This window comes from Carassius gibelio, chromosome B5, assembly GCF_023724105.1.
Source record: "Carassius gibelio isolate Cgi1373 ecotype wild population from Czech Republic chromosome B5, carGib1.2-hapl.c, whole genome shotgun sequence".
NCBI classification, from domain to species: Eukaryota; Metazoa; Chordata; class Actinopteri; order Cypriniformes; family Cyprinidae; genus Carassius; species Carassius gibelio.
In genome coordinates, this window is record NC_068400.1 from 26,734,919 (window position 1) to 26,748,731 (window position 13,813).

General features: G+C 37.9%; 1 protein-coding gene across 1 annotated transcript in view; it reads right to left on the reverse strand.

Moving 5' to 3' along the window:
* adgrv1 (adhesion G protein-coupled receptor V1) overlaps positions 1-13,813 on the reverse strand; it is a 135,036-nt gene that overhangs the window by 52,326 nt on the left and 68,897 nt on the right. Inside the window, exons 72-81 of the mRNA XM_052557355.1 lie at positions 13,580-13,751; positions 13,349-13,484; positions 12,428-13,266; positions 11,404-11,521; positions 11,129-11,300; positions 10,606-10,848; positions 6,868-7,275; positions 5,177-5,361; positions 4,826-5,078; positions 4,374-4,513 (exon numbers count right to left, since the gene is read on the reverse strand). Coding sequence (XP_052413315.1) covers positions 4,374-4,513; positions 4,826-5,078; positions 5,177-5,361; positions 6,868-7,275; positions 10,606-10,848; positions 11,129-11,300; positions 11,404-11,521; positions 12,428-13,266; positions 13,349-13,484; positions 13,580-13,751 — 2,666 coding nt within the window. The remainder of the gene's footprint in view (positions 1-4,373; positions 4,514-4,825; positions 5,079-5,176; positions 5,362-6,867; positions 7,276-10,605; positions 10,849-11,128; positions 11,301-11,403; positions 11,522-12,427; positions 13,267-13,348; positions 13,485-13,579; positions 13,752-13,813) is intronic.

A 13,813-nucleotide genomic window follows, 5' to 3' on the forward strand; every position in this document is an offset into this window, starting at 1 on the left:
TTCCATGGACTTATTTTGTGAATTTTCCTACTGTAAATATATAAAAACATAATTTTTGTTTAGTAATTAGATAAACTTTAAAGGCAATTTTCTCAATATTTTGATTCTTTTGCACCCTCAGATTTCAGATTTTCAAATAGCTGTATCTCAGCCAAATATTGTCCTACCAAAAACAAACCATACATCACTGGAAAGTTTTGATTCATTTAGCTTTCAGATGATGTTTAAATCTCATTTTATTTCAAATTGACACTTATGACTGGTTTTGTGATCCAGGGACACAAATATGTAAAACAAAGAACAAAATTAAACTTAATAATAATTTGTCATTATTGTGTGCCGTTGTTGGACAGATGCATTTTGCATCTCTAATTATGTTGGCTTGGCAACAAGCCAACATACTGTTATGCTATTTAAACTTCTTCTTTTTCCTCTTTTTCTTATTATTATTTTTCTGACAGAAATTCTAAACGCTACTCCTCATAGGGCTTTAAAGCCACAAGCCCCAAACTCGGCAGACACCCGCGGGATAGAGCGGTGCTGGTTGCTATATCTTTTCAGACTGATCAGACTTAAAGTTTTTTTTTTATTAATTTTTAAATGTCAAAATACATTACCCATAGACTTACATTGTCTGAGAAAAATTGCGCCCCTAGTTGCAATAACCGAGATTAAAGGGAGGAGTCGGGTTTTGTTTCACTTTTAAACCGGTTAAAAATACCAAGTAAATAATACAATTTCCCTCAAACTGACAAGCTAAACCAACATATCTGATTATTACAGGGGTTAGGGCTCATTAATAATTGATTTCTGGGCAGAGAGCAGTCGAGAGAAGAATCACGGCTGCTCATCTCATGCTGTCTCCAGGGAGCTCACAACGAGCGAATTCATTCTTATTTAAGACCTTTTAAAACGGCGATTGCACGCAATCCACACGTTAGAACACACCAAGAGCTAAATTCAGATGTTTCTGAACTGTTTAAAGTAATAACAAGATATATTCGCGGCAGCCAAATGTCCGCGAGCTCTCGATGTATTTCTCTGAACACTTGAAGTCCACATGACAGCCGCGTTTCGGGCCGAGATCGGACAAATAATAATAGGCTACACATTTCATTCACACTGACAAGCTAAACCAACATATGTTATTATTACCGGGTCAGATCTCATTTATAAATTATGTCTCTGGCCAAAGAACAGCGAGAAAGACGAGAGAGAAATGAGCGCGTCATCAGCATTTTTTAAGCGCTTCCAAAAATAATATCACAGCGAATTGCACTAATCCACCCATTAGAACACAACAATAGCAGAATTCAGGTGTTTTTTAACTGTTTATGTGGGCAAAATGAAATATAATTTGACAGCGTGATACAGCTTATGAATACTTGATGTCTGGGCAGAGAGAAGTCAGAAAGACGAGAGAAGAATCACGGCTGCTCAGCTCAGGCTGTCTCCACGGAGCTCACAACGAGCGAATTTATTCTTATTTAAGACCTTTTATAATTAAATTATATCGGCGATTGCACGCAATCCACACGTTAGAACACACCAATAGCTGAATTCAGATGTTTCTCAACTGTTTAAAGTAATAACATGATATATTCGCGGCAGCCAAATGTCCGCGAGCTGTATTTCTCTGAACAAGTCTAAATAGAGAATTCACAGCCTTTCACATTAAAACCCTGCAGCGAAACGGCACAAAACAATTAGAAGAATATATTATACACATGAAAATGAGTGTTTATATGTGCTTGTGAGATTTTATCTGTCAGGCTGAAGTTCTGAACGTCACATCAATTGCTATCCATCGTCACAACATGATAAAGTCATTTATATATATTTTTAAGAGCTTCTTAAGATATTAATGCACACAATCCACTCATTAGAACAAAACAAGAGCAAAATCCAGGTGTTTGTTGAGCCGTGCAAAACGAAATATCATTTGACATCGAGGGGAAAAAAGTAACTGTAACTCCATGAATACTCAACGAAGAGACATGAGAGATATATCTATAGAAAGCTTGACATGTCTACTTTTAAACCAAACAAGTGCTGCCGAACAAATATTCTGTGATAAAGTAATCCATATCAAAACAACGCAATGTCCTTTTTTCACGTCTAATGTGTGGAAGGCCAAGAGGGTCAAATACACGTGAATTTTAAAGTGTCTCTGTGAAGGGTCAACTTTTTTGGATACAAACATAATAACAACAAAACTTTGGGCACTTATAAAATAAAGATAACAAACAAGGTGTGCTGTCTGCAGCCTTGGTCTGCGCTGATCTTCATTTACAAACACGTCATTAAAATGAACTATAACTCCATGAATACTCAACGAAGAGACATGAGAGATATATCTATAGAAAGCTTGACATGTCTACTTTTAAACTAAACAAGTGCTCCCGAACAAATATTCTGTGATAAAGTAATCCATATCAAAACAAAGCGATGTCCTTTTTTCACGTCTCCTTTCATTATATCTAATGTGTATGGAAGGCCAAGAGGGTCAAATACACGTGAATTTTAACGCGTCAACAACACGTTAAATACGTGTATTTCATGCGTAGACAACACGTATTTAATATTATTTATTTATCGGCGCTGCACAACATGGTAAAGTCATTTATAAAAAATTTTAAGAGCTACTTAAAATACTATATTACTCCAATGTTATATCCAATATTATTTAACGTGTTAAATAGTGTTGTTTACAAGTGAAAAATCAGCAGGTATTTAACATGTATTTCACGTGAAATACACTGAAGTACACCTTAAAAATCAGTTTGAAGAGGTCAATGTCATTGGCTGCTGAGGACTTGGGTCAAACCACTTCTGTGAGCTTAGTGGTTGGGGTGTACCATTCATAGACAGGCAACCACCATTTAACATGCTATAGATCAGCTTATTCAGCCTTATTATTTAGTCTTTTTTCGAAACTGTTTTGTATAGCCTATAGAAATAATATATTTAAGTTTCAGTTTTATGAAATATTTATTTTTTAATAAATATTTATTAAAATTTTGTGGTGATAGTATAACGTTTATAAAAGTTACAATATTTTGTAATGAAACAGGACTTTTTGTTTAGCTCTTGACTCACCGAAGTATACTATATATAGTGTCCCTTCTTTAATTTTTCAGTAGTGTGATAACTTAAAATATGTTGTCAGTACTATTAAAATTGATTATGGTTTTTGCATGACTTATTTCGCATTCAGCTAGACAAACCTGTCGTAGCTGTTATCATAGCCTAGGCTTTTTATTAAAAAAGAAAACAGCAAGGGACCATGGAAAAAGTCTGTTGCAGGTGTATTTTTTATGGTATTATTATTTTTTATTTTTTGCAGTGGGGCAACTCAAGAATGTTGGGCATACAAGTACTGTGGCTCTTTTGCCCCATGGCCAAGATGGCCAAGCCAACATCAAAGTTAGTTTACTAACTTTTAATTCTAGTTCATAATTATTCCTAGTACTTTGGGAAATAATGTTACTGAATATGAAGGCTCAGTGTGCCGTTGGTCCAGGTTGCGACATGAGAATTTGGTTCGTAGAATTTTTCAGGATATTTTAAGTTAAGTTCGGTGCAACAAATTTCACTCAATTGAGAAACACAGAAAATTGTAAAATTGGACTTGACTATCTGTTTGTCTAAATTAAACTTATGCAACACACCAATTTATCATTCCAAATGATCTCTCATTACTCTGAATTCCAGCTATTAAGCTGCCACTGAGATAAGTCTGCTGAAGAAATCATTTAGTCATTCTAGGATGTCATTTACATTACAAGAAATCACAGCTGCATAATAAATGCCTATGAATTTGAGAAAAAATGTCCAAACATTAAAAGAGAGAGAGAGAGAGAGAAAGAGAAATCTGTTATCTAAAGCATAATTCTGAGAGGGATCTGTTCTACATCAACTCCAACCTGGAGAGAATTCAGGGACAAACTGTATGGCTAATATTCTAGGCTAAAAGCTGTGAAATGTCCTCTAGAAAGGCTTCCTGGCCAAGAACACACCCTGCAGAACGTACTGAACTTTCTTGGTCAAATACACACAAACACATGTGCGTCCTACAGAGTGTGTGAGAAAGGCCTTAAACGACTTCGTCATGGCAGGTCCCTTAAACTCTCACCAATGAGTGTGAAATACATGGACAAGGCAAGCTTTACCACCAGATGGCCGGTCAAGTTCATTTGGATGAGTATTTTTTTTTTGTAAACAGGCATGTACACACAAATGTGTTTTCAAGTATGAATGAAGAGTATTAGAATGTGATATGTATAATAAGTTTCTAAATACTAAAGGAGCTCCTATCCTTGTACACATCAAAAATTTTGCCATGCAGCTATATGCATGTGTTTTGTGATTACCTCTCGGCAGCCTGATTCCACAGGAGGCAGAGAGATTGGAGAGGTTTTCCACGTCGGTCAGGAGTGTGTATGCGGTAAACAACCTCTTGACTGTCAACAAGAGGCTTAGAGCCTTTGCCCTGAAGACTGACTGAGAAAACCTGCACAAACACACACAGATTATTCAGAATGGATTCAACAATTAAAAAACACTGAGAGTTGTAGTCAGTCAAGTGCAAATAAAATAATTATTTTAATAAGTACACATACATGATTTGTGAAGCCACTACATACATCACATACGTCACAATTAAACTGAGAAAGAAAGAGTGACAACTTAAAATTTCCAACTCAACAGTGTCATCTGCTGGACACATGGGGAACAAACGCTAGATTCACTTTGTGAAACTGTCTACAACAAACACAACAATACAGTGTTCAGCACTGAGGGATACTGAGAAACACTCTTTCACCTTATTGTTTAATGCACTGGGTTTTGTGTTGGTGAGGAACCAGTGCTCAGTACTGTACTCAGTGAAGTGCACTTTTTGGCAAGCAGACGGGGCAATGCTGCCTCCTGGAAGGGCTGGTACCTCCAGCAGGTTCACAGGCAGGGTGAATGTGTCTGAGTTTGTCCCTGTAAATGTGTGGCCGTTGATCTGAGTGGGGTACCAGTGGTGGGCAGCTATGGTGAAATACGGGCAGGTGTCCAGTATGGTTGTGCCTCTGAAGAATAAACAACATCAATGAATATAAGAATGAGCTCAGGTAAAAACAAAACAGAATAAAAACATGAAATAAAGACAATAAATAGATTTTCTTACCTCTTTCCTTCCGCCCCACACTCGACGTCTGTGAGCAGGCTGAAGGCAAAACGTTCTGCCACCTCCGCCAGCTGGCTCAGACCTCGAGTGTCCACTCTGCTGGGGTTCGCCATGGCACACAAGAGGTCATAGGTCAGGCCACGGCTGCTGTCTTTAAGTGGAGTCTGCTCGCCGTCTTTCAGAATCTGTGAAGTGAGGGTCATTTTGAAAAGTCTGGAAACTCCATTACAGTTACATCAATTATAAAATCACATTTAGAAAATGTGTGTGGTGCTGCATTAACACAAAATTTGCAAGTATTAGCAGCAGTAGTAGTCATGTAGGCCTTAACAAGAACTACTACTAAGCAACTCTGTAACATTTTACTTTTAGTTATTTACCAAAAAAGGGAACATAAAGCAAACCCATGTTTAAATCACAGAAACCCTGATTTGCTTATATTGTAGTACTTAATAGTGTGAAGTTGTCTGGGTGTTACTCTGCTACCAGCAATGAAGCGGAACAAAATTAACTGAAAAGACAAAGCATTGCTGCAACGACTAGAGTTTTTTTTTTTTTTTTTTACACAGTGGAGACTTGTGGCTGAACGTACAAGCAATGTACTCCCAAGATAAAAGATTTCAATGAACTTAAGGAACAAAAAAGCATTGTAAGGAAAGCTGCGTTAATTGATCTCTGGGGGCCAATATGTGGCCCCTCATTGTTTTTTAAACAGAATGTAGACCAGCTGGATTTCCTGAATCACTGTACTCAAAAATTGCTCAAGATCCGGCTAACTTTAAATAAAATCTCGGCTATCTAAAACCAAACAAACATGTTTACCATTCACTTAATAAATATACACTAATGATCAAAACTTTGGGTCTATTTTTTATTTTTTTTATTTTATTTTATTTTTTTTTAGAAAGAATTCTCTTATGTTAACAAAGCTGCATTTATTTGATCAAAAATCTATGTAAAATCTAAAATGTGTTTTTATTTATTTTAATATTTTTAAATGTCATTTATTCCTGTGATGGCTGTATTTTCTCTATCTTTGTCTTACTCCTCAACATTTCTCCAGTCTTCAGTGTAACGTGATTCTTCAGAAATAATTGTTGTATGCTGATTTTCACCTCGAGAAACATTTCACATTATTAGCAAAGCTACCGCTACTTTTTCCAGTATTCTTTGATGAATGGAAAGTTTAAAAGGACAGCATTTTTGTAAAAAAAAAAAAAAAAATATATATATATATATATATATTATAAATGTTTAACACATTATAAATGTTTTTACTGTCACTTTAATCAACTTAATGTACCCCAGTGGAATAAAAGTATCACTTTTCTATATATGTATATATATATATATATATATATATATATATATATATATATATATATATATATATATATATATATATATATATATATATATATATATATATATATATATATTATGCTATCTATATATTGCTATCTAAAAAGGCATTACTTATTTACTTATATTTTTATTTTATTGTATGGCTTTAATGATTTTTATTAGCTCAAAGTACTTACTCCTAAAATGGAATGAAGACATTATTTTGTCAACTCTCAATCTGAGATCATCCTCAAAAGGATTTTCTTCAGACTGAGCAAACTTTAGGAGACTTAAAAACAAATGTTGACACTTAAGGTTTATGTCAAACACTTTCCACATTTGCTTACCTTGCTTAGTGCGTCTAACACTGCAGTTAGCTGCTCTGGAGTGATTTCCTTACTGACTTTATTGATAAGCCCTTGAAGGACCCGATTGATGATGGTCTCATCCAGAGGCTGATGTAACTGGTCCAGCAGGGCCCATATTGCCTGAGCCTCCGAGTCTGAAACCAGAGTGATGTTAGCGAGCCCGAATTCTGGGTGAACCCGTGCACCACCAGTGGCATCAGAGAGAGCCACACGGAAACGTTTGGGTGTTGGGTTCGAAGAACCAATGTTGGGCGTGAGAGCCACGTCCAGCCTGGCACTTCTCTGTCCAATATCAAAAGTCAGGGTGCCCTCTGCCAGGAAAAAGTCCTGCCCTGCAACAGCAGGCCAGATCAGAGTGGGTCCAATAGACTCAGCTTTCTGAAGCTCCTGTGAAAGCAGATAACACAGTTAATAATCAGATATTTACACCAAAAAATCCATTTCTGACAACCTTTACAGTAACTGTACACACAGAAAGAGGTTGATGGAGGTGGACAGTTAAAACTTTCAAATTCAGATATTATAAACATGCAGATAAATGATACAGGTTCTGTTTTTTTTCCTTTGAAGTATATGCAACATACCAGAAATAAAAAGTATTTCCTTATGTCTAAAAGTAAAACAGTAGACAAGGAAAACTGAAAAAATTAAAGGGGTCATATGATGCGATTTCAAGTTTAATTTTCTCTTTGGATTGTTACAAGCTCTTTGCGCATAAAGAAGATCTGTAAAGTTGCAAAGACTAAAGTCACAAATCCAAAGAGATATTCCTTATCAAAGTTAAGACTTGCTCATGCCCTCCTGAATTGCCTCGTTTAAACACACACCCACATGTCTACGTCAGTGTGTGGGCAATGCATAAGAACACAGTATAAGTCATTATAATCAGTAACTATGTCCCCACTGGATGCAACAAATGCCTCGTTTGTAACGGGTTTTATTGGTTTTGTCTGGTTGTGCTGGGAGACAGATTCCAAATTAGGCTTTTTCAAAACAGGCTGCACTATAGCATGTTTAAAAGAAGATGGTACATAGCCCGAAGACAGGGAATTGTTATCAAAAAATTGCCTATGTACCATCTTCTTTTAAACATGCTATAGTGCAGCCTGTTTTGATTATTATAGCCAAAATTATTATTATAGCCAAAATCCTTGGGCCAATAACATTAAAAACCTGTTTAAAAATGCGTGTAGGAATAATGTCTTGGGGACTGTTAGTAGACTTCAAATTTTTTACAATCTCAGCTAAAATTGTGAGAGAAACAGGTTCAAACTGATAAAAAAGAGAAGAGCATGGAACAGTTGAGACTGATGGATCATAAACAGGTCACTGAATGGAAGATCTAGTATTGGCGATCTTCTCAATAAAGTGATTACAAAAGTTTTCACATGTTTGCAGAGAGGCATCGATACAGATTCAGGAGGATAAATGGCAGAGTTCAAGGTACTAAATAAAACTCTGGGGCTGCAACAATTTTTTTCAATAATATCAGAAAAATTAGTTGGCCCTTGCTCTTTTGACCATTATCTGATATTTTGACAGCGAAGCCCTAAAAATGTCATAAGCAACTTGAAGCCTGTCCTTATTCCATTTGCGCTCTGCGCGCCTACAGACCTGTCAGAGAGCACGAGTAGAATCATTTAACCATGGTTCTGATTTACATTTAACACACCTAACCTTTAGTGGTGCAATAGAGTCAAGAATACCAGTACATGCAGAGTTAAAAGAAGAAAGTAACTCTTCAGCACTTAAGTGAGAAGGAGAGCTTCCATGATTCACATAAAAAAAAGAACCATTGCTGTAAAAATTACAAAAATCAAGAACAGTCACAGAATTCACTGTACGCAGCCGGCGTTCAGGTATACATGGTTTATCAGCAGGTCTTGGAAAGGAAACACCAAAAACCACAGACTTGTGATCGGAGAAGCCATTATCAATAATTTCAACCTCACATACAGATAAACCATAAGATATAAGGCCACAACCATAAGGCCATGTTCATGTGTTAGACCTGTCACAGATTGAACAAGATTAAATGAATCTATAAGATTTAAAAAGTCTTTGGCCAGTGCGTTCGAAGGACAGCAAACATGTATGTTAAAATCTCCTAGAATGAGGATTCTGTCATAAATAGTTATAATTCCACCTAAAAATTTGGTAAACTCAGCAACTCCTTGTTCAATTAGGGTGGTCTGTAAACCAACGCACATAGCACACGGTTTGTTGAGTCAACATGCATCAATTGTACTTCAAAACTAGAATAGACATCAGGCTGAAAGCTCAGGCCACCTAATAAAAAAAAAAAAAAAAACTGATGCAAGTCCATCACCACGACCAGTAGTGCCGGGGGAATTAAAAAAAGGTACAGTCCGCTGATACAAGCTTAGTAAAAGAGCTAAATTCTCCAACATTAAGCCAAGTCTCGGTCACAAATAAAAAATCCAGATTTCGTGAAGTGAAAAAGTCATTCAATATGAATGTCTTATTATTAAACGATCTTGAATTAACCAGAGCCATTCTGACCAAGACCGAATCATGAGCCGCCTGTGATGCATAACACAGTGGGTGAAGGTTCATTAAATCCACTCCACCTCTGCAGAGACGAGGCAAACATACCTGAGGGAGAACCGTGTCAAGTGCAGGTAAAACGGGCCAGATCCAGTGATACAGCGACTCCACACAGCGCCCAGAGCAAACGTGATCCGAAATCGGCCAACATAAGTATATGAATGTGGTACTACAGAGGACCCCAGGTACAATTTCCATCAGGTGGAAACGCCGCCACGCTTCCCACGTCTACGTCTACGGCGACGTCTTCTTCTGGAAATGGCATCGAGCAGTCGGCGCAAACTTTCCAGTATAGAAGACGCAACCGTCTTACTCAGATCCTGCTTAATCAACTCAACCGAAATTGGAATGTCAAAGAGTGTTTTGTCTATCGTAGATAAGTGCTGTAGAAGCATGTTGAATAATTATACATAAAAAAGTACAATAACAAACAGCCAGGTAGGTCGCAGAAGGCTAGCCACACACACCGGCGCCATCTTTTGATGTCATATGTATCATATGTTATGTGGAAAATAATGTGTTATTTTAATTTTAAACCGCATAAACACATTCATCACATTACCCCAAAATAGACAAGATAATGTTCTTTTTAGCAACGTCATATGATCCCTTAAAGGAAAGGAAAGGGTGTGCCAGAGGAAAAAAAATTCCAAGAGAAACCATTCCCACAGACTGATGTATTTTGGGCATTAAACCACATTCGACATGTCGAATCCTACTTTTCCAGTTCCACTATGCAACCATATATATATTGCCTTTGATGTATCTGCTGGGAACTCAGCGGCCTAATTGCTCATTGCTCTTATCTTCTCTACATTCATCATCTTAGCTCATGAATTTGACATCATCTCAGTCCTCTAATCACTAATGAGGTCACATTATGTAAAGAGGTCAGAGAGGGGTGTAGGCTGGGTACTGGTAGATAGACATGCACTTGCTCTTTGATTACAGCCAATGAGCAATTCATAAGAATAACTGAATTTTCCGCAATAAACTAAGCAATAAAGCATATGTTCTTTCTGAGTTTGCTGAGTTTGTACTGTATATGTATTCTCTGTGCCTCCTTGATTCGAAATCCGGTATATTATTGTGCTTATTGAATATCTTTTGTTATCTTGGGAGATGCTTCCTTTTCCAAATAAATCTCACCTGCATGCGGTACTTGACAGAGATAGTTGATGCTGTACTGGCATCCCTGTAGACCTGAAGACTGACGCTTGTGGCTTTGAGGGTGACCACAGGTAGTCTAGAGCCTTGGGCGAAATAGACCAGCCCCCGGGGGTCATCACTCTCCACCATTGTGACATTGGCAAAACGGGCAGTCTGGTTTATGGTGGCACCCTCGCCCACTTTATAGACCTCCACCAGGAACCAAACCTCATACTCTGGGTCCTGCAGTACACAGACCAAAAAACAATAAGTAAGATGGCCAGAGAAGAGGTAAAAGTGGATTCCTCTTAAGCACTACATAAATTATCATGCATTATCAAAACAGACAGAAAGTACTGAATGAGACTGAAAAGAAACATAACTGCAATGAAAAGGAAAAAAAAAGAGCACAGAACAAAACCAACAACCAAAAGCAGAGAAAGATAAGAATAAAAATAAATAAATAAATAAATCAAACAAAACTAAAATATGTTTTAAAAAGTAAAATCTGCTTTTAATATACCTTGTCTGGCCGGACCTCCAACCTGAGGGCACAGAGTACTTCTCCTTTTCTGCAGATAGATGTGCCTGAGGTCTGTTGCAGCTCTCTGGTCAGATTCACCCCATGACTGACCACCGAGTGAACTGTAGCGCTAAATGTGACCCGCCAAAACACCAGCACATCTTCAAATGCTCTGGAAACATGTAGAAAAGTGTTTTTTTAGCATGCACATCTAAAACTGAGTAACACTACAACACAACATCACAACATCATCTTCAACAGGTACAGTATTATACCTGTTTTCCTGTCTTTCCAGAAAGAGTGTTGCTGTCCTGTTCTCTGAGTCCTCATCCAGGATCTGACCGGACTGAGAGCTCAGTCTGAAGCCAACTATACCATTCTGAAGATCACTCCCTGTCACAGAGAAACATTAGTAGCTGAGCAAAAATATATACTGTCACTTAAAAGTTTGAAGCCAATAAGATTTCGCTTTCATTCTCTCTTTTCCTTCCGGAAATTAATACATTTTTTCAGCAAGGATGTAGGGGTCGGGGATTTGACCAAAATCTTATATAAAGATATGAGTCATTTTATTTCATGGTAAATATATATCACAATATAAATCTTTTTACTTTAAATTAGGTCTTTATGATTTTTGAGATTTATGAATTTTTGATACCATAGAAATTTCATAATTTTTGTCACCAGTGTCAATATCACAAAAAAGTAATACTAACGTAAATAAAATAAAATAAAAACTTAAAGCTCACTTAAGACAAATAAAGTCAGCAATTAAAAAAGAATAATAAACTAATTACAAGCAATAGGACAAAAAAAAAGAACTACAGTAGAACAACTAGGAAATGCTACATATAGTACATTGTATGAAATAATCAAATGTGCAAAAACAATGCATATGTGTAAATTAAATGAATATTTCTTCTTATTAAAAGTTACAAAAGTGCTAGAGACGATAGTCCAAAATCTCTACCGGCTGACAAATTTCTACCGGTTGGTCGTGTTTGCCGGTGTATCACTGGCCCTAACAAGGATGCATAAAATGGATATGTGACAATAAAGACAATGTAACAAAAGATTAGTTTATAAAAAAATGTTGTTCTTTTGATCATTCTATTCAGCAAAAATCCCTGAAAAAAAAATTATATCACAAATCCCACAAAAGTTTGTGTCTTTTTTGATTAAATTTGTATATATTTATTTATTTTTTAGAAAATAATCAATTTAATGTGAATGGATATATATATTCGGATACTCATTCAGACAGCAGACAGACAGTCGATAGATCCTGAAGATTCTCACCCAGAATAATGATTTTGGCAAATGAAGTGAACCCCAGTTCATCTGGCACGCTGACAATCTGTGCTCCACCTGCTGCTTCGCTGAGGTAGATTAAGAAAGCCTCTTGCCCCTCCGGTTCCTGATCATTCAGTATGAGGACACTGACCTCCACCTCATTCTGTCCCTCCAACAGCGTGACAGTTTGGGTCTCCAAGGTAAAGTCTTCTCCTTCCAGGGCCCATGTGCCATTATGCTCCCGATGAAACTGGGCTGCATCCACCTCCGGGGTTCTGAGTCCTGCATAGGCTCTGATTTTGGCACTCACCACTCCTGTGAGCCCTGCCGACCTGCGTACTCTTAAGGCAAGCTTCTGTTGGGGGGCACCCTCCTGACTGTCTTCAGAAATCTGTATTATTGCTGGCCCTATACTTAAAAATCCACTAACCACATCGTTAGCACGGATGGTAATTCTAGCGATGCTATTTTGAGACACAATGCGAGGCTGTGCATCGACTGAAGGCAAACTGGCACTGAGAACACGCACGCTGGTTAAGTTCACGTAAAAATCCTCGTCTGGTTCAGTTAGGGAATCGTCAAGAATAGACAGGCGAATGGCAGCAGATGTTTGGCGGGAATCGAACAGAAGCTGTCCGTCTGCTACCGATGCAAAGTCCTTGTCCGGTTGAGCAGTGCCGGGCCACGTCTTGTAGGAGATGCTGGAACGGTTGCTGCGGAAGCCATAAAGGCGCTGGACGTAGAGGGTGATGGTCTGCACGTCCTCCTCAATGACCAGCTGCCGAGAATCAGGACGAAACTGATATAATCCCAAAGGCTCCACCTCAGCTACTGTATAACCAGTCCTGCACATACAACACATACATCAAACCATACAGATGTGCTAATGAAAACGGGGATATTGTTTTTGAAAGAGCGCAGTTTTACCTGAAACGGGCTCCACCAGGTGAATCTGACTCTACAGAGGTCAGGTAAACAGCATGTGCTGTGACAGCTGACATGTTATTAACAGCACTGAGAGAGATCACCTCACTCCTCTGACCGTGGGCAAGCATTACTGTGCCTTCAGGTCAAGAGAAAAAGAAAAATCAGACTAGTGATGAGTCAGTTGATCATTTCTGGATCTTTCTCATACATATGGACTCATTTCTCTCTAACCTGATGTTGGCGAGATGTCCCCTGGCTGGTAGCCTGGTGGAGTTTGGCCAGGAGGAAACCCAGAGCTCCATCGGACCGTTACGTTTCCATACAGGCCTGTCCGTGTCACCAGCACCTCACACTGGCCACTCTCTATATCTGAGACACGCAGGGCCAAAGAGGCAAATCCTACCTGTGGCACCATGAGAAACCATGTATTGTAAATTAGGACTATTAAAATTATTCATTAAAGGA